Source organism: Trichomonascus vanleenenianus, assembly GCF_965637985.1.
Source record: "Trichomonascus vanleenenianus strain CLIB 3782 genome assembly, contig: TRVA0_058S, whole genome shotgun sequence".
Lineage (NCBI taxonomy): Eukaryota > Fungi > Ascomycota > Dipodascomycetes > Dipodascales > Trichomonascaceae > Blastobotrys > Blastobotrys vanleenenianus.
This window is the reverse complement of record NW_027481829.1, coordinates 43,659-63,593: the sequence shown is the minus strand read 5'-3', so window position 1 is coordinate 63,593 and position 19,935 is coordinate 43,659. Positions and strand designations below refer to the sequence as shown.

The 19,935-nt window shown below is 50.6% G+C and overlaps 8 protein-coding genes across 8 annotated transcripts; 3 read left to right on the top strand and 5 right to left on the bottom strand.

Annotated features, from left to right (window-relative positions):
• Positions 1-784: 784 nt before the first annotated feature.
• On the top strand, positions 785-5,076 carry SKI3 (SKI complex subunit tetratricopeptide repeat protein SKI3; the record flags this gene model as incomplete). The annotated part of the gene is made up of 2 exons (XM_076687446.1): positions 785-903; positions 951-5,076. 2 exons carry the CDS (start codon positions 785-787, stop codon positions 5,074-5,076), a joined length of 4,245 nt encoding a protein of 1,414 aa, XP_076538338.1.
• Positions 5,077-5,560: 484 nt separating this feature from the next.
• Positions 5,561-8,566, top strand: KAP114 (karyopherin KAP114; the record flags this gene model as incomplete). The annotated part of the gene is made up of 1 exon (XM_076687445.1): positions 5,561-8,566. One exon carries the CDS (start codon positions 5,561-5,563, stop codon positions 8,564-8,566), a length of 3,006 nt encoding a protein of 1,001 aa, XP_076538337.1.
• Positions 8,567-8,752: 186 nt separating this feature from the next.
• On the bottom strand, positions 8,753-9,736 carry TRVA0_058S00496 (SSH4 family protein; the record flags this gene model as incomplete). Its single annotated transcript, XM_076687444.1, has 1 exon — positions 8,753-9,736. One exon carries the CDS (start codon positions 9,734-9,736, stop codon positions 8,753-8,755), a length of 984 nt encoding a protein of 327 aa, XP_076538336.1.
• A 1,451-nt stretch (positions 9,737-11,187) lies between these two features.
• Positions 11,188-12,642, bottom strand: AIM14 (ferric reductase family protein; the record flags this gene model as incomplete). Its single annotated transcript, XM_076687443.1, has 1 exon — positions 11,188-12,642. The coding sequence occupies one exon, from the start codon at positions 12,640-12,642 to the stop codon at positions 11,188-11,190; it is 1,455 nt and encodes a 484-aa protein (XP_076538335.1).
• Positions 12,643-13,132: 490 nt separating this feature from the next.
• TRVA0_058S00452 (uncharacterized protein) lies at positions 13,133-13,514 on the bottom strand (the record flags this gene model as incomplete). The annotated part of the gene is made up of 2 exons (XM_076687442.1): positions 13,133-13,356; positions 13,469-13,514. The coding sequence occupies 2 exons, from the start codon at positions 13,512-13,514 to the stop codon at positions 13,133-13,135; spliced, it is 270 nt and encodes an 89-aa protein (XP_076538334.1).
• A 1,097-nt stretch (positions 13,515-14,611) lies between these two features.
• MSL5 (mRNA splicing protein MSL5) lies at positions 14,612-16,243 on the top strand (the record flags this gene model as incomplete). The annotated part of the gene is made up of 1 exon (XM_076687441.1): positions 14,612-16,243. One exon carries the CDS (start codon positions 14,612-14,614, stop codon positions 16,241-16,243), a length of 1,632 nt encoding a protein of 543 aa, XP_076538333.1.
• Positions 16,244-16,722: 479 nt separating this feature from the next.
• Positions 16,723-18,735, bottom strand: CLF1 (Clf1p; the record flags this gene model as incomplete). Its single annotated transcript, XM_076687440.1, has 1 exon — positions 16,723-18,735. One exon carries the CDS (start codon positions 18,733-18,735, stop codon positions 16,723-16,725), a length of 2,013 nt encoding a protein of 670 aa, XP_076538332.1.
• A 472-nt stretch (positions 18,736-19,207) lies between these two features.
• RUB1 (NEDD8 family protein RUB1) lies at positions 19,208-19,653 on the bottom strand (the record flags this gene model as incomplete). Its single annotated transcript, XM_076687439.1, has 4 exons — positions 19,208-19,295; positions 19,347-19,459; positions 19,509-19,526; positions 19,636-19,653. The coding sequence occupies 4 exons, from the start codon at positions 19,651-19,653 to the stop codon at positions 19,208-19,210; spliced, it is 237 nt and encodes a 78-aa protein (XP_076538331.1).
• Positions 19,654-19,935: the final 282 nt, after the last annotated feature.

Below are 19,935 nucleotides of genomic sequence, written 5' to 3'. Positions count from 1 at the left end.
ATACCAGTCACAGGCGTACTTATCTCTCGCTCTGCCTTTAAGGGGTGGTTGTGCGCGATAAGAAGTGGACTGGCGGAGTAGCGGCTGGGGGCGAACCCCAACCGATCGCACGGCTGTGTACATCATGTGACGCAAAGTCACGTTACGTCGCCATCTGCGGCGCCGTGCGGCTCACCGGCCAAACCCCGGAAGGCCGACTGACTAGCAGTCATATGGCAATGGTAAATTTGGTCATCTCTTGCATAATGCTTTGAGGTCACAGTAAGAGAATTCGACCGTCCATGTCTCCTGGGGGCCAGCCCCCAGACCCCCGTAGCTCCACTTCGTGGAGGGGTATTGCACAATTGTCACATAATTGCTTAGATGTCCGCGGAGCGGAGCGCCAGGGGGTCCAGAGACTGGTCCTCTGGCTGTGCAATGATTGGTTTGCTGTTTTCAAAATTTGAAGGATCCGTTTAAGCGAACGGGAGATGGCTTGAACTACTTGTACACGGTATACTGGCATATTACAGCACTGCCAAATACAAATAAGTAGTCGAAATTGCTTGTAAGGATACAATTGTATGTATGCACAAAACGAATACTAATAACAGAAGTAATTAAAGTATATATTAGACTGGCAGCTGGAAGAAGCATGGCGAGCCGCATGCGGCTTTAATATTTTTCGGTGAGCGCGACGCAAGGTTTGGGAAAACCGCCAGCGACCTGGCCGAGAGATAGCACTGCTACTTCCCCGTTTGTGCTCGATATTACCTGGTAGTCCCATAGGATAACTAGAGAGGCTATGCAGTTCGTAAAGACGAATTTGAAGAATGCCAAACAGGCATTGGGCTCGGGGAACTTTGAGGAAGCCCAGTACTACGCCGAAGCAGTCTTAGAGAACGATTCAAAGAATTACCATGCGTAAGTGATCTATGCATTTCTGCTGCGTTCCAGCTAACCGAGGATAGCCTGTTGTTTGCGGGAAAAGCATGCGAGGAGTTGGGCGATGCTACTGCAAGCTACCGTTACTATACTGAAGCCATTGCTGAGAAGCCACTGGACCCTTTGGCATGGAAAGGTCTATTGAAGTTACAAGAACGGCAGAAAAACGTGCCATTATACCTTGATTCGGTAGTGGGACTCATCCAGTGCTACCGCGAGACCGATTCGATCCATTTCGCTAACGACGTGTACCACAAGGCAATCAGGTTTGTAACTGCCAATGGCGACCCCGAGTCTCGTAAGCGGCTGCTTGAGCTCCAATTGCCCGGGAGTCCCATCTTTGAGTTCATGGAAGGCAAAATGCCTGCGCTGCCCGTGACTTTTGGCCGGCTAATTGCCATTGTTGAGCGTGAGGAGCGCGAGGTTATCAATAAAAAGGTTTCCAAGAACAAGGCCCGTATTGGGGGGATTGGTGCTAAGAAAGCGGCAGCCAGCTCTGAGCCATCTAAGGAGGAGATTGTATTCAAATACAACGTCTACAAGAACTCCAAGCTGCCTGCGCTCTACAATGGGTTGATTAACACTACTCCGGACGATGATGAGCGTAGAGCGACCGAGAGCAAGATGCTGCGATACCTTTATAACTTCCTAAAAGTCGCTCCAGCTGCCGAGAAGCCTCAGGTGGCTCATGATCTTTATGAAATGGCCAACGGCCTCGTTGTAATTGGCGCTCACGAACCGCTGGCGTGGAAATTGGAGATTGACTGGCAGGATGTGGCTGAATTCAAGGACTTGGATTTTACTACCATCTTCAACTTCGCCAAAGACTATCCAAATGATGGCCTAGCCAAGGTTATAAATGGCTATCTCCACTCTGATATCTCACAGTTCACCTTGACCAAAGAGGATCGTCTTGCTCTTGCCGGGAAAGAGGAAAAGAAGCAAAAAGAAGCAGAACTAAAGGAAGACGAGGACGAGGACGAGGAAGATGAGGTCAACGAAGAGGAGATCAAGGCAAACATTTCAGGTATCGTAGAAGAGTCGGAGTCTTCCTCTGATTGGACGCCCTCCGTAGTGCTGGAGACCATTTCCGAAGGCTACGAACAGGAAACTGATTTCATCCTCGCGTACCGAATCCTTGCCGAGTATTATTTGCAGTCGCAGGAATATGAAGGTGCTATAGACGTTGCGAGGAATGGACTTGATCGCATTAACCGCCTCTATAAAGAGTTCAGCCGCTCCTACAATAACGGTATTAGACATCTTAAACTCGTCATTGCGTCGTCCTATATCTATTACCAGGCGCCGAAGAACTTTGACGCCTCCCTCGATCTATTCGATGAGATCCTCCAAGAAACCGAAAACAATGCCACTGCCTTGGTGGGTAAAGCGCTCATACTAATTGAGCGCCGTCAGCTTGACGAAGCAGGGGGAATGCTGGAGAATGCTCTGGCGATCCACCCGAACGACCTCACGACAATCCAGGAGCTGGCGTGGTGCCATATCCTTGAGGGCAAACACGAATCGGGGAGAGCCGCCTTGATCGACAGCCTAAACGAGATTACAGGCATGGACCCCAAGTCGCTGGACACGAAAGCCAAGATTTGGTGGCGTGTCGGTACAAGTTACTGGGAGACAAGAGATAACGAGCCTATGCTGGACGCACTAGACAGCAAGGACAGCGATACCCCAAAACCCAACGTCACCAAAGCGTTCAATAGTTTTGTTAACTCATTGCACGAGAACGGCTCTTTTGCTCCCTCATATACCTCGCTCGGTATTGTCTACTCTGACGCCATTGGGGACAAAGCCAGAGCGTCCAAATGTTTCTACCGAGCATTTGAGCTCAGTTCGGGCGAAATAGACGCCGCGTACCGCCTGGCCACTGAGTTTGCCGACAACACAGAGTGGGAGCTTGTGGAGGTCGTCGCTTCGAGAGTGGTCGAATCCGACCGAGTTAGAACAGTCAACACCAGCAAGCTGCCGAGTTGGCCATATCGGGCGCTTGGTATTGCCGGGCTCAACCATCGTGACTATGCTAAGGCTGTGAGGAACTTCCAAGCTTCTCTTCGTATTTCGCCCAAGGATGCCAGTTCATGGGTCGGCCTGGGTGAGGCGTACATGAACAGCGGTAAGTATTCTGCAGCATCCAAGGCTATGAACAAGGCGCTACAGTATGAGCCTGAGAACTGGATTGCTCGATACCAGCTCGGAATTATCATGAGAGAGGTGGGCGAGTACGACGACGCGGTTGCTGCATTCAAGGCGATTCTGGTGGCGCATCCAAAGGAGAATAGTATCAAGACGGCCCTCGTTGAGACGCTCTTGCTGTCGGCGCAAAGCAACTTGGTGAAGGAGTTTTACAGTGTAGCCGTGGACAATGCGCTCAACTGTGTCAAAGTCGCCGCCTTCGCGGTTAATGCTGGCAACAACCACACGCAGGATTTGTGGCGATGCGTTGCCGGTGCATGCGAAGTCTTCCTCACCGTGAGGTCTCAGATCCAGCGAGTTCCTCTCGACGAGATTGTTGAACTCGTTAAAATTGGCGTCGAAGCGGCGAACGATGACGAGATCACCAAACAGTCGGTACTTTCAATGAGTGATATGGAGGACTATAAAGGGGATGGCTTGAGTAAAGAGGAGAAATGCCTTGTGAACTATTATATTACTGCCCTGAGGCTGTCACTTGCATTCTGCCGAGCCGACAATACTTCACGCGCTACTGGACACTACAACCTTGGCATCGGCTTGCTCAAGGTATACTCGATATGGGAAGGAGACATTAACAAGCATTTAAAAAGTTCCACGGCGAGCCTCAAGAGAGCTATCCAGCTGGAACACCGGAACTATGAGTTCTGGAACGCCTATGGAGTGGCATCGGCACCGCTCAACGCAAGAGTCGCTCAGCATTGCTTTATCAGGTCTTTGGTGCTAAATTTGCGACAGCCCAAGACGTGGTCTAATCTTGCCGCTTTGTATATGTCGCAGAGCGATCTTGAGCTGGCTACAGAGGCTTTGAACAAGGCACAGGCGATTGACCCCGAACACGTACCAGCATGGATTGGCCATGGACTTATCAATTCCACGCTAGGAAACACCAGGGATGCCATCAACTCGTTCCAGCACTCGTACCTCATTTCCAAAGGTGGCGATGGCCTTGCAAAGTTCCTGTATGGTTTGTCCATTTTCGAGCAGGCTTCTGAGAGCCATGGCAAGGATAACGCGCTTAGAGAGCTCGAGTCTGGTGTTCTTGCACTGCAAAAGTATCTCATGCTGGAGCCAACCTCTGACTTGGCTCTGACTATTCAGGGATTGCTCCTCGAGCGAGAAAGCGGGTTTGAGTATGGAATTTCACTGATATCCAAGTATTGCGACATTCTGGAACAGAAGTACGAGCATTCCGAGTCGTATGAAGTTCTGGTGCAGTTTGCTAAGGCCAAAGCCCATCTAGCTCGGCTATGCCTTGGGGCTCGTCAGTTCGACAGGGCCATTGAACATGCACAGTTTGCCATTGATGTAGCCAGTGACGATGAGTCCCTCCAGAAGTGCCTATTGTCGTGTGCATTGACGTGTGGTTTGGCCAGCTACTTCAATAAGGGCTTTGATGAGTCAATCGACTACTTTAGACAAGCGCTACAGCTTTCCGACGAGGACCAGGACGTCGTTATCCTCCTTACCCAGGTTCTGTGGGCTCAAGGCGGCAAGGAAGAGCGGGACGTTGCTCTGGACCAGCTTTATAATAGTGTAGGCGAGAAGGGCACTTCGCTGAAAATCACCTTGTTGCTTGGTGCAATTGGCCTTGTAGATGACTCAGATCTAGTGGAGGCTGCTTACGACGAGCTACGTGAATTGGGCGTTGAAGATTTAGAGAAGGACAAGGAGAGCCGCGTGCAGGAGATCATGTCCATGATTACCAACAGCGTTGCGCCATGGCAGAAGGCTGCATACATGTGGCCGTCGAACTACACTATCTGGAAGAATCTTGATTCGAGGGTTGCCCTTCAGTTGGCCAAGGCCGGTAACAGTAAGGTCTCCTCTACGGAGCTCAGTAGTGCCTATGTTACCGAGAGGAGTGTTGAAGACTGTCAGCGGGCCGTCTTCCTGGCTCCATGGAACACCCAGGCTTGGAACGGTCTAGCCAGTGCTATATAACCTTCGAAGCTCTAGCATATATCATTGGCTTTATAATTATCCTACAATTTATCATTGACCATGCTATGTATTCTACCAGTTATCATTGACCATTCTATGTAATTATCCTATCATTTATCATCGACCATGCTATGCAATTACCAGGTGTCCTATCATGTATCTATTAACCATGCTTTATTATCTTAACATTTATCATTGAGAAGTATTATTCCGGTAGTCAAAAGTAACCTATCTAAGTATTCTGACTTCACAGTGATTTAAATGGGTCTACCAATTGCCATTATATATATATAGGCCCTTTTTGATCTAAGTTACTTATAAGCTACGGGTGGTAAATGACGCGTCGCGTATTAATTAGTGGGACGTGTCACGCGCCGACTTTGAAAAGTGAGGTGACCCCCCCCCGATCACACACACAACGCGCCTAACCTTCCTTATCCATTCATACAGCCGAACCCCAATTAAGCCATCAACCGAAGCCACCATGTCGCTCGAGGAGGTGCTGGTATATGTTAGGAATACTCATAGCCCGGAGGCCCAGATCCGGGAGTCTTCTGAGGCGGAGCTCGACCGGTACCGGAGCGCTGATCCGGACAGCTTATCACAGCATCTACTAGCCATCGGCAACGAGCCGAGCCTGGAGATCAACGTGCGACAGTCAGCTCTTATGATCCTGAAAGCTGTTGTTCTGAGATCGTGGAACATTGGATTCACCGACTTCCAGCCCCCCGCCATCAAAGGCGAGGTCAAGACAAGCATGCGGGAGACCCTTCTCCAGCTGATCAACTCGCAAGAGAGCAAGATCCGGTCTGCGGCGTCGCTTTTAGTGGCCAAAATTGCCTCGGTGGACTTCCCCGAAGAGTGGCCGCAGCTTCTGGACGTAGTTCTCGGGTATTTGGCCCGTGGAGACCCTGGCCAGGTGCAAGGAGGCCTTACTGTGCTTCAGGAGATTCTTTACGACGCCCTGTCGTCAGAGGAATACGTCCAAATTCACACGGTTCTGCTTCCGGCCATCTACGAGGTAGCCGTGAACGAATCCCACGCAGTAGAAGCCCGGGCTTTGGCCATTGAGTGCTTCAAACGATGCATCAACTTCTACCAGTATGTTAAGAGCGAGTCGGATCTCGACGTGGCAAGAAGAGCTCTGGAACTGTGGGTGCCATTGTTTAACCGCATTGCAAGCATGCCATTGGCGGGAGGCGAGGACTTTGGCGTTATCCACCTCAAGCAGCAGACGGTGGGGGCTTTAAGGGAATCCTTGGACGCTGTTGCTGAGCTCATCAGTCCTTTGCTGGAGAGCGTTCTGATGTGCATGTGGGAGTCTCTGTCCTCGACTAAGGAACTGTATGCTTCCATCTACGTAGACGAGAATAATCAGTCGCCTCAGCTGCCAAGCGATCTTAGCGGTGAGGAAGTGAGCCTCGAGAACGTCGTCGAATCGGAACTCGAGTTCATTTCCACCTGCATAGAGACGAAGATCGCCAAGAAACTGAAGCAGCAGATCCGCAACGACCCCCAGGCCCAGCAGCAGTTCATTGACGTCTGCGTTACCTACGCCCAGCTGCACCGAGAGTGCGAGGAAGCCAATGATGTCAATGTGTTTATAGCTGAAGAAAGCGAGGTGACAGTGTCAAGTTCAGCTCGAGTTTCAGCACTTCGGCTGTTTTGTTCCGTCGAGTCCAAGAGCCTCATGTCCTCTTTATGGGGGTACTTCACTGCACAGACCACTTGGCAACGTCAGGAAAGCTGTACTGTGTTGCTCGAGTACTATGTTATCCTCCAAGGAGACCAGTTGCGGCATTTGGGTGCTGATTTGACTCGAGAAGTGCTGGCATTCGTGGCCAACTGTCGCCATATATCGGTCCCGGCTGTTCTAAAAGCCCGGGGGGTCATCCTCGCTGGCGCTGTGTGCGCAGTTGACTCTGTTTCGGCCAGCGACCGCAGTGGGCTACTGAATACCATCCTTGTACCTGACGCCAAGTCTCCCGAAGAGCTTATCCGGGCCGCCGCTATTATGGCCCTCCAGAAAATCAAGCATAAACTGAGCGCTGACGAGGCGCGGGCGGTGCAGAAGGTCTTTATTGATGCAATTGGCTCTTTGGTTGAGGGCGCAGAGGACGAAACGCCTTCGTTCTTGGCCGAGTCTCTCGGATGGGTTCTGAGATTCGACTATAGCGTGGCTATTCAGCATGGCCAAGTCGTAGAGCTACTTTTCTCGCTTGTATCCAAGGACACGGCAAACATTGAGCTTACCAGCGAGGCGACAGAACTGTTTGAAGACCTTATTGAATACTGCACTGACCACGGACAGTATGGCCAGTTCAGCGAAAACGCCCTCGTTGTGCTTTTGACGACCCTCAATAACCTCAGCAAGGCTGAATACAGTTCGGACCTTTCTCTGACTATTGGGTTCGTTAGCGCTCTTATTGAAAAGGGCCCAACTCCTCTGCCGGATGAGGTTACTAATCTCGTTCTGCGACCAATGTTCGAAGTTTTCATGAGCACCGACGATGTTGAGATTCTGCAGAACACCACCGAGCTCTTCACCTATCTCGTAGAGCATGCATCTGAGCGGCTCAAGGCCATCCAAGGCCGTGAGATGGTATTAGAAATCGTGTCCAAGCTTCTCGATCCGGCGTGCCCGGAGTCTGCCACGATCAATGCAGGTGGGCTCATTTCCATAATCATCACCAAGTTTGGCCAGGATCTTGGTGAGATCTTCTCCAAGCTGCTCCAGGCTACTGCTGTGCGACTTGCCGATGCTCATAACTTGCTGCTAACCGAAAATCTTGTGTCGGTGTTCTGCGACCTTGTTCTCAAGTCTCCTTCGGAAGTCGTCAACATCCTGTGGGATATTAAAATCGATGATCAGGGTCGCCGCGGGCTTGAGGTTGTGCTTACCAAATGGCTCGAGACGTTTGACATTCTGCGGGGGTACGAAGTTATCCGAAAGAACATCGTTGCCCTTCAGGAGCTATTTGTGCTCAATGATGACCGCATCAAGTCTATTATCGTTGATGGGGATGTAGTTGTGCCCGAAGGGAACGTCATTATTACACGGTCAAAAGCCAAGAACGCCCAATATACGCGGATCAGTGTCCAGTCCAAGATTATCAAGCTGCTCATTGCCGAGCTTTCGAACTCCTCCCAGAGTGAGGGGGCCAGTAATACCGAGCTCTACAAGGTAAAGGAGCCTGCTGGGTCTGTTGATGGTACTGAGGGCTATGAAGCGGACGAAGATGACGACGACTGGGAAGAAATTGACACGCTTGCTAACCTGGGAGTTCCCAAAGAGCTCCTTGAGCTGGGTAACAGCTCTACTAGCCTAGCAGCTGTTTCGGGTACACCACGAGTCGACAACGAGACCCAGCGCCTCATTACGGAGTGGTTTGAAAAGGTGGCTATGGATAATGTAGGGGGGATTCGTGAAATTGTTACTAATGACCTGACTTCGTTGGAGAAGCAGATCCTCTACGAGTATGTCAAATAACCCCTCCCCATCTCGTTGGACGAGTACGTCACACCGACTATAGAAGCTAACTGAAAGTTGAAAAATGTTAAATTCCATCATCTCGTAGATAGTCATGCAAGTTTGGTTCGCTAAAAGGAAAGTAAGAACCAAAATTTCTAACCTAATATGCAAATGGTACCAGCAGCCTCTTACCTGTGGTGTAAGCTAGAGCTGATACTTGAAAGGCTGGACACCGCCAAAGTTAACGACAGCCCCGACCGAGCCATAGACCCCCACCGCTGCATAGACATCATTACTGCCGTTAAGACCAATAACCCCTCCGTCTTGGTAGTTCCTATACGGGTCTGAGCCATTGCTATGGCGGTCCTTGACTAGACTCCATTCGCTATCAAACTTGCCGTTTCTTGTAAAGAACACCACGTTGCGCAGGTAATCAATGCCAATTCCAACCACCTCCCCCGTGGAAAACGGCGTGGTAAAGTCCTTTCCACTCAAACTATCATTAACATACCTCCTCCCGTCATCCGAATGGACCGCCAGGGACCCTCTGTGCCACCCAGGAAGCCTGAACGGCGGATACGGCAGGCACACAAAGCCAATAGCAATTGCCGCTTCTTCAGGGTGCGGTAACGAGGTGATTGTCACCTCAAAGTATATCTTGGGGTTCCTTACGCTCAGGGGTGCATATAAAGGCACATCACTGACAAACAGACAGTCCTTGGTATCCTTTTTGGACCGGATATACGCCGTACCGTCGCCTTTGCCCTCCTGGAGCTCTCCGCGGAACCGCTTGGCCGTCATCAGCTTTGAGTTCGTCGGAACGCTCAGCAGAGGAGGAGCCGCCAGCGATATCCTCCCCGTCGAAAGCTTTTGCGTCTGGGCCGGAGTCAAGCTATTTGGGGCAAACAGCGGGTGGTAGTTGCAAAAATCATCCCCCATATCCCGCTCATCATCAGTAGCCGCTGAAAATAGAGGCATCTTGTGAGACCTGTCTAATGGAGGATATGAAGGCGGTTGAAAGCCATCCTGGAAGCCTGGAGGAGGCCCTGGCGGCGGTGCAAAGTCGTCGTATTCCAGCTGGGGGAAGGCTGACCCCGAAGCCCCGTAGGTAGGCGGGGGTTCGACGGGAGTGTGGCTCTCGCGGTCTCTCTCCGCCTCTCTTTCTTTAGATCTTCTGAACAGTCCCATGGTTTTAGTTGGTTTGTTGGATCCTATCACTATGTGTGATGCTATATATACTCTATATAAATCAGCGGATCTGTCCAGCCGTGGGGCTACGTATGCACGATTTACCGATAGGGCGGGTTGCGATGTCTTATCACTGTGGGCCTGACAGCTGCGCCTCACCACAGAGCCATTATATTGCATCCGCTTGGAAAAGAAGAGCCAAGCAATAGCGAATAAATATGTCCTTGGCAGGAGAGCCAGTGAATTTGTCCGTATATACTCAGTGGCAAAATGAGCTCACTGGGTATCTGGAGAGGACGGAGGGAGAGCTATTAATAGGTGTGGTTGGGTTTCCCCTCTCGTCAAACGCTTGTGTGACGCCGCCGCACACCTCGCGGCGCGCTATACTAGTATGGTAGTAGTCCACGCAGACCCCAGATTCACTTGCTAGTATGGTAGTGCGTACACGTAGAACAGATTCTTACACATATTTCACATGTAATACATGTACCGTGACGGTGATATGCTATGACGGAGATGAAGAGTCTGGGATACGTAATATGCGAAGATCACCGTTAAGAGTCTAGAAGCTTGGTAAGTGGTTGGCATCGTATGGGCATGATCGTCTTAGACGTTATAACCGGTGGGGGGGATTGGTATAGTATTTGCTGCTGCTTGAATCACTACATTTCATGGGTTATATCAATTATCAGATCTTTGCAGGAGTTATTTTGTAGCCCAGATTAGACATGGTTCTTGGCTTTTTCGTTTGTGTATGATAATCATGATCTACGCATCGATCCGATGTTGCTTTCTCTATGATTCATATCGTTATCTTACCGTACTAGCTGTAGTACATTTTATCAAATGAGCATTACCCTGGTAGCACAGAGAGCATGTTGTACTGGATTACCCGTATATTCAACCGAACAAAGCAACTCAATCTCGATTCAACGCCGCTAACGATAGCTGAAACAAATCTATCTCCGTAGATCAAGCAGTGGGGTTTTCACGGTTTTCACCAACTACTAATACTGATACCTCATCAATAACGGCAGTTCAACTTACCAGGAGATTCCAGCCATTGAGTACGGTATTTCCTGGTACAAAATGTGTCAATCTAAAGCATCAGTTTGACTGCGTCGAGTAAAGGACCTCTGAGATAAGCATACGCCGAGTAACTAGACCTTTGAGATAAGCACACGCCAACAGCTTGAAACGAGAAGAAGAATTGCTGTGGCCCTGTAAATCAACCAAAGACGTAATACCGGTACGTTCACAAGATATGAATTAGCCCCCCAATGAGTATGATAGCCCGAATACAGACGATTCATTCAGTATGATAGATCTTGATAAGATAATCCAAGGTCCCAGTGATATCAACAGAATTGAATTATTACTTGCTAAATACCTGATACGATAAAACAAAAAAAAATTCCGAGAAATGAAAGCAACAATTGCACGTCAATAACTTAAAACCCATACACTTCGCCAACAAAGTTAATACCCCCCGAAGCGGCCCACTTGCTGATATCATGAACCAAACTCTTCGGGCCGCAAGCAATCGCCCATGAACGCGTGGCCTTTGACGAATCAAACTCTCTGCTGATTGAGTTAAGGTCGGGACGCCCATAGGTAACCTTGATCGGGGTCTCCGGGTCCAGAGTCTCCTCGCTCTCCAGCAACTGCTCAAACTCAATATCATCCTCCTCCATTGCTCCCGGCAAGTCATCATCACGCTCGCAATTAGGAGGAGCTGGCTCCATGTTGTCGCTTCCAGTAATGTACACGTCTACTGCCATCTTTTCCACCTGCAAAGCCCGCAATGCTTCGAGATCGCCGCTAGTCTTGGTGATCCAAACAAGCTTCGCCTGTATGCCGGCGAACTCAAAGTGCCTCATAAGCGGCGCCCCCAGAGATAAGCCCGAGCCACCGGCAAAAATGAGCACTTTGTCCCCCGCCGCGAACTGGTCCGGATCAATAGACCAATAAGGACCCGCCAGAGAGTAGGTGCCCGCCTGGACTAGCCGGAACCTCGTTCTTCTTACGAGCAATTTTACGTCCTCGTCCTCTGGCAGGGATGCGACAGTGTATGGATGCGACGCTTTTATCCAGACTAATGGATTCCACAGGGGTACCGCGATACGAACATGACTGCCGACGGCGAAATAGTCTGGCAATACTTTCCTTGGAAGGGTCACCAGCTGCAAATTCGAGGAAAGATCGTCTAACTGAGGAACAACCGTCTTGGTAGTGAAAAGCCGCACGAAAACAGAGCTCATGAGGAGGAACATGCAGCATAGCGCCAGCACCATTACGCCAGGTCTAGCATGGAAGATGCCCAGGATAACTATGGCCCAGGCCAGCGGGTAATGGAGGGCGTAAAACACCCTATAATTCCTCTTTCTTAGCGGCTTCAGCGAGGTGATAGTCATGACCAACAAGAGCACCAGCATGACTACACCGAAAAAGTTCAACGGCTTGAAAACCTTGTTGAACTCCTTCTCCTTGATAAAGTGCACCAGGTAGGCAACACCGTGGGCGATTCCGACGGCTACACAGGCCCGCGAGACCCATTTATGTAGAGGAACGAGCTCTACGTAGCCAGTCAAGGGCAATGGAGCCGGCTTGAGGGACAAAAAGAGCACCAGCGGGAGCATGGCGTAGGTTACGCGGCCTGCGCGTTTGGCGAACCCGTTTATACCTGGCGGTCTGTGCACGAACAGAAAAGCCAGTATTATGCCTACCAGCAGAGTCGCAGAAGCCCATACTGGCACGCTGAAGCCCTTGCCAAATCGCTCCCGCAGGTTCCGTCTAAAGGCGTTCCTTAGGGCCATTCCGGTAATGACCAGGGCAGAAACGGCGAGAACGGCAAAGCCGTAGGGCACATTGGCGTAATGGTGGTCTCCATGCCTTTTTTCTATCATCCCTGGCCTCTATTCGTTTTTCTATCACACCTATTATTATCTCGGGGATCAGATAATCAGATAAGATTGTCAAGACTGAGAGACCGGCCTTCCGTCTTCCAGTTACCTTCTACGCTTCCATTGTAGCCGCTTGACAAAGCGAGACTACGATGCGGTGTAACAATAGTCGTTTGGTATGCCAAACTTCTATTAGAATAAGCAGGATGGTGTGGTTGAATAGTTATTTACTTTGAGAAGAAACGAAAGGAGGGAGGGAATGTGCGGCTCAACTGTGCGGCTTGCGGCTCAAATAACTACCTCTCAACATGGCACTCCTAAACCCCGCCAAACATTCCCAACTAGACATTGATTAACGCAAGAACCAGCAAACAAAACGACTAAATGAGAGAAAAACAATGAAAATGAGGAGGATAAGAGAGAAAAAATGCATCATGATATTACAGTACCGTTATATAAGTTAGAGGGGAGGAAAGGGATGAGGAAAATAGTTTTACTCCACAAGGCCGAGCTGCTCAACGGAGAACTTTTTCTGCTCAGCGACCTTGAATGAGGCGTCCTCGTTCTTCTTTCTCTGCATCTCGTTCTGGATGGTTAGCAGTCGAGCCTTCTCCTTTTGGTGGTGGAGGCACTCGCCGTAGTCCTCGGCCATTGGGGCGCACTGGTTTGTGTCGGTCGTTCGCTTAGCAGTGTAGCATTCGACAAATCGCTGCCATTCTACTCACGTGTGTTAGCTCTTCCAAAGGCTTAACAATCTAAAGCCTAGCAATGGTATAACGGATCGGAGTCCATTAATCACAACGCCAAACCGCGAGAACGCAAAACTTACCTGGGAAGCATCGGGCCATGCCACCGTTAATACCGTATCCTGGCATCTTTGTATATATTTATAAATCTCTAACCAAAAAAAGGGTATATAACCAACCTTCAAATGAAAAAGAGGGTTTTTCGCAGTGTGTGGGTTTTTTTCCCAACTCCCCGGCCGTGATTGGTCGTTGGGAGGTTTCCGCCATACACTCCATCCACTCTGTGGGCTAGCGAGCGCATAGAAACTCGTCATTGACATTGAAGAGTGAGACCCTCCGCGAAGCGGAGCTACGGGGGGTCTGGGGGGCTGGCCCCCCAGTGTACTACAACCAGAACTTGTAAGCATCATAACGGGGACACCTTTGGAGGTGGGGTCGGGCGACTCCGTCCCCCACGTGACCTCACATCACGTGACCCATGAAAGAATGGACCAACCAAATAGCCAATGGGCGGAGGAGATGGATTATAAATCGAGAGATTAGGGCTACAAAAAGCTATAGAACCAATTTCTGTGGCGATATATATACCAAGTGTGCGTATTGTGGGGAAGTGGAGAAATTTGTTGAGTCCTATCATCGATCGGAGCAGTTCTGGTGATTGCGGGCCCGGGTTACGCCAGACGACCAACATAACCAAGTTAATTAGCAGTGAAAAGAAGACGCTTTTTTTTCCTCTCACGAATTTGCACGCAAAATTTTTTAAGAAAAGCCGTCAACGAGCGAGGATTAATAGGGGAACCTGCGGAAACTAACCAGAGAGATAATACCGACTAGAGAGAGAGAGGAGACCTGGAGGAGAGTGTGTGAGATCGATTCATTTGTAAGCGGATGGAAAGAGAGAGAGGATTTGATCATCTCGACAGATAAGACTTTGCTACGGAAAGAAAAGGTTTGGGGATACGACAAGGCTTTGCCTACTTTTTTCTTGAATATTCCACCTGGGCCCATTGGTTGGTTGACTTAAGGTTGGCGCATTTACGAAAAAAAAATCGGTCTTTGCCATCACAACCCATTATTCGACCACGTTATATTTCGACGACCTTCTACGTTATAATTCGACCTAAAGCTCTATTATAATTCGACCAGAAGCCTTTTGGTATTATAATCAGTATCTGTTCCAACTGATATATTTGGTGGATTATAAATTGATTAAACCAAATATTGGAATGACAGATCGAGGACGGTCAACCTCTGTCGTTGTGACGAACGGCAGGAAGAAACACTACCGGTGGAGCGGCGAGGCATCCGGAGGAAACAAGATTGCCAACCTCATCAACTTGCCGACCTCGATAGTTGGATCTATGACACCAGAACAACTCGAGGCGTACGCGCTTAACTACCGTATTGATGAGCTCACTAGCAAGCTCAAACTTGGTGATGTGGTGCCACCGCGAGAAGAGCGGTCGCCATCACCTCCGCCCCAGTATGACTCGAACGGTAAGCGGACCAACACTACGGACGTGCGGTACCGTGCTAAACTCGAGCAAGAACGACACACGCTCGTTGAAAAGGCATTACGCACTATACCGAACTACAAGCCCCCGGCTGACTACCGCCGGCCCCACGTGACGCAGGAGAAGATATACATCCCCGTTAACGACTACCCGGAGATCAACTTCATTGGGCTGCTTATTGGTCCACGAGGCAAGACGCTCAAGGACATGGAGCAGCGGTCAGGAGCCAAAATCGCCATTCGAGGCAAGGGATCGGTCAAAGAGGGTAAGGGCCGCTTCGATAACCCGCACCAGCAATCGACCATGGACGAGGACCTGCACTGTCTCATCATCAGCGACTCGGAGGAGAAGATCCAGAAGGCCATTGAGCTCGTTAATGAGGTCATTGAGACTGCGGCTTCGATCCCTGAGGGCCAGAACGAGCTTAAGCGCGGTCAGCTGCGGGAGCTTGCGGCTCTCAATGGTACATTGCGTGACGACGAGAACCAGGCGTGCCAGAACTGCGGCGAGATTGGCCACAGACGATATGACTGCCCACAGCGCCGCAATGCCATGTCCAACATTACGTGCCGAGTGTGCGGCGGCCAGGGCCACATTGCCCGCGATTGCAAGGAACGACGCGGACGGCCCATGTCGAATAACAACAACAATACTAACCACATGTCTACTAACCCGAGCAGTACTAATACTAACTATCGACAGCATGGTCACCACCAGTCTCCGGCACAGTCACAGTCGCAGGGCCAACAGCCCCAGCAGAGTGTGGCGGACCGCGAGTATGAGCAGCTCATGGCTGAATTGGATGGTCGAGGCGGTGGCTCTATGCATCTTGGTGGTAGCGCAATTCTTCCTCCAAGCGCCCCATGGCAGCAGCAGCAGCAGCAACAGCCACAGCACCACCACGGAATGAACCCCAATAACAACCCTCCTCCCCATGCTCCGCGAGGTCCTGGTGGCGGAACCGGTGGGTCCATTTGGCAACAGCGTCAGAATGAAGGACCCTGGAAGTCGCGAACTCCCCCTACTGGGCCGAGAAGCTTCACTTCGCAGTCCTACCACCAGCCACACCCAATGATGCCCCAGCAACAGCAGCTTCCTCCACCGCCACCCCCGCCACAGCAGCCCGCGTTCAACCCTGCCCCGGGCGGGGGCCGGCCACCGCCACCACCACCATCCGCGGCCCCGAGTATGGCGTCCCAGGGCCTCCCGCCAGGGCTCAAGGCCCCGGGTCTCGTTCCTCCACCAGGGCTGCCTACTGGCGTGCCGCCACCGCCACCACCGCCACCGGGGCTTAACCGGGCGCCTCAGCAGCCTCCACCACCGCCTCCACCACCATCCAGCTAATGCTACTGTGCCTGTGCTATTTTACTAACAAAAGAAAACAAAAAAATTGGAAGGAATTATTAAAAATTGGTGAAGTCTGGGATAAAATTCTTGTATTATAAAATAAATCTTGTGTATATTCTGCTACCAATCCTCCGCACTGCGGAGCCCCAAGTACTAGCAGGGAGTGTTCGAGGGCCAGCCCTCGAGCTCCCGTAGCTGGGGGCCGGCCCCCAGACCCCCTGTACTGTCACAAAGGGTGATGGCGGTTACAAAGTTACAAACATTTCGTTACACTGTAACCCAACCTGTTACAAAAGTTCGGCACACGTGCGAAAATTAGGTACCCCATTACAGCCCAAATCTCCGCGTAGCGGAGCTCCAGGGGGGTTTGGGGGGACTGGTCCCCCCAATTGTGCTAGCAAGGAGTGTGTATTCCGAGTGAATGACCAATTGAGTAAGAGAGAAACACAAGGTGATTAGTACGGGTAATAAATACGTTAGGACTTTTCCTGTCGCCATTTGCGGGCCATCTGCAGGAACTTGGATACCTTCTGGGCCTGCTCGTCGGTCGGGAAGATATAGTCCATGTACTCCTCGAACGAGCCGTCCTCAAGCTTGCGACGCTTTTTGGTGAGCAGCGGTTTGTGTTTGGCAACCTGTTCCTGCGTCTCAGCATTTCCATACCGCTCTTCAAACTGCATCCATGCGTCGTGTAATATGACGCGAGACTCCTGTTTGCTCTTCTTCAATTCCTCCCACGCCCGCTCGAATACCTTTCGCGCTTCAGTAATGTTCTGTTCAGTCACCTGAACTTCCTCCTCCTCTTCTTCTTCCTCATTATCGTCAGAATAGTCTACAGTTAGTTCAAACATGGCGTAGGAGATCCACACCTTGACATTGCCCGTCTTGGAGAGCAGTCTCTCGAATAGCTTTCGAGCCAGGTCGTAATTCCCTTCCTCGGCTTCAAATTCAATATACCGCTTCCACACCATCTCCGGCTTGGCCATCTGGGACTGCGAAATGGCAATCTCGTAAATACCCCGCGCCCGCTCCTCGTCGCCAAGCTCCTGCTCCAGTGTACCATACTCGACCCACCCATTGGGCTGCTCCGGATAGGTCTCCAAGTACTTCTCGTACAATTTACGACACCGGTCAAACTCCTTGAGCTTCCTCTCGAGCTCTATGTAGCCCTTGAATATACTGGGCTTGCCGCCAGACACGCCCAGTCCTCGTCCCAGGATCTTCCTCGCCAGCGGCAGGTCGCCCTGCCGCAGCTCAAACTTGGCGTAAAGCAGCCACAGCTTGCCAAATGTAAAGATTTTATGCGGAACAAGCTTCAAACATTGCTGATACACTTGCCGCGCCCGCTCCGTGTCGTTAGTAGTGAGTTCTTCGTAAACCGCGTACCGGATCCACAAATAAATATACCTCCTCCAGGCATCTTTAGCCATTTCTTCCGGGTAGTTACTAATAGCCCGTTCATAGACCTCGCGGATGGCATCTTCGGTAGCCGACGTCTCTTCTAGCAGCCCCAAGTACGAGAACCACGAATCGTAGTCCCGCGGGTCCTCCTGCAGCCTCAGCTCATACTCCTTGCGTCGTTTCGACAAAATAACATCCTCTATGCCATCCTTGTCTCCAAACTGCTTCTCGAACCGTGTATACTCGTTATAGAGCTTCTTAGCCTTGCTGGCAGGCAATTGCTCCAAGAACATCTTGTAGATAGCCCGAGCCCGCTCAAATTCCCTCTGGCGGGTCTCCCATTTCGTCCAATTGACCAGCAGCTTTTCATCTACGCTTTCTATACCCTGGGCCATGGCTATCTCTACGGCGTTTTCGTAAACCTGGCGCACATCACTGGGGGTTCCGCTCTCCTCTTCGAACCGCGCCCACTTGACCCAGTTATCGGCACTAGGGTGTACCACCGTGAATCGCTCGAAAATGCTGCGTGCCCGCTCAATGTTCCCATGCCGCTTCTCCATGTTGATGTAAGCCCCCCAGGCGCCAGAATCCGGTCTCCACTTCATCCAGCGCTCAAACACCTGACGACAGCCATTGATGTTATCTAGCGTCTCCTCCACCATAACATAGGTATACCACAGCTTATCGACCCTCGGAAGATGGGTCACGGAGCGGTCCAGAACGTTTCTGGCATGATTGACGTTCCTCTCTTTGAGTTCGGTCTGGATGTATCGCAGCCATATCTCTATAGCCTCCGGATGCTCGGTCAAGGCGCGCTCGAAAAGGGATCGGGCTCTGGCATATTCCTTCTGGTCTATCTCGAACTGTGCGTACCGTAGCCATTGTCGGGTATTGACTTTGTTCCGCCGGATGCCATTCTCAAACTCGGTCCGCTTCCGGCCCTGGAACTCTCTCAGCTCTTCGGAGTCAAGGATTTTTTGTTGTGGCGCTTTGATCGTCTGTTCTCTGCGCTCGTATGCCTCCAGCAGGATCTGCTCGGCCGAGATCTGGAGCGGCGCGACCGCTTTATTCTTGACCTTTGGCTCCATCGTTGATTTATGAAATTGTCTTGTGTGTCGTCACGACCGCGATATGATTTTTCATGCACGGCTGACCACACATCATGGTTGCCGGTACCATTTACTCTTAGTTGTAGGATAAAAGGGTCATAAAGCCGCTTGAACTATTCCATTGAGCTACAACTCCGCCTTGCTGGTCCCTAGGGAGGTTTGGGGGGACTATCATACTAGCAAGGGGTATGTAGTCGAGGGGCCAGCAGCTCCGGAAGCTCCGCTGGTTACGGAAGTTGGGAGTTTGTAACAAGCTGTAACAACAGTTTGTTACACCTCCCACACTACAGTTTGTTACACCACCACTTTCCGAATCTAGCTCCGTTCAGGGTTCCCCTGGTCAATTGGCTTATCTCCGCTACGAGGAGCCCCCAGGAGGGGGTTTGAGGGAGCTAGTCCCCCCAAGTAAACTACGCAAGTGATCTCTAAAGCAAAAAGATTTATATAACATTTAGTAACAGCCGCCTCGCAGGGCCAAGACCAAGTGGATCTGGGAGCCAGCTTCCAACTTGTAGAAGGCGACGGTTTGATCGTCATCCCTGGATCCTCGTTAGTCAATTCCACTTCATAGGCTAGGATATTAGACTTACATCTGTTTACCGGTGTAGATGAGTCGTTGCTGGGAAGGAGGGATGCCTTCCAGTTCCTCAACACGCTCTTTGAGCCGAGCGATCTTATCAGTCTGCTCGATCTCCATGTCGATCTAACTCTATTAGCTCTTTTCAGGCGTTACAAAAGTCACTATGACGTACTTCCTTGCCGGTAAGAGTCTACGATATAAGGTATACAAGTTAGTAGGGAAAGATCTACGGGGGAAATTTAGTAGAAAAAACGCAAAAAACAATGCGCTTTTATGAAAAGATAGCAATATTAACATACCTTGACCTTGACTAGCATCTTCAAGTCGTATTCGTTATATGTGGTCGTCGTTGGTTAATGGCGGCGTTTTGTTCCTTCGGTACTTTGGGAGTTCAACTCATCACGAAGCTGATCAGATCAGGCTCAGTGAAAAAAAAAATGCTTCCTACGCCATATCCGCCATCGAGTGTGGACTATAAATATGTGTACGAGCCGGCGGAAGACTCGTTCTTGTTGCTGGATATATTAGAGACGGAAAAAGAGTTTTTGAGCAAGAGATTCGCGTATCCGTTGGTGTGCGAGATTGGCACCGGATCAGGC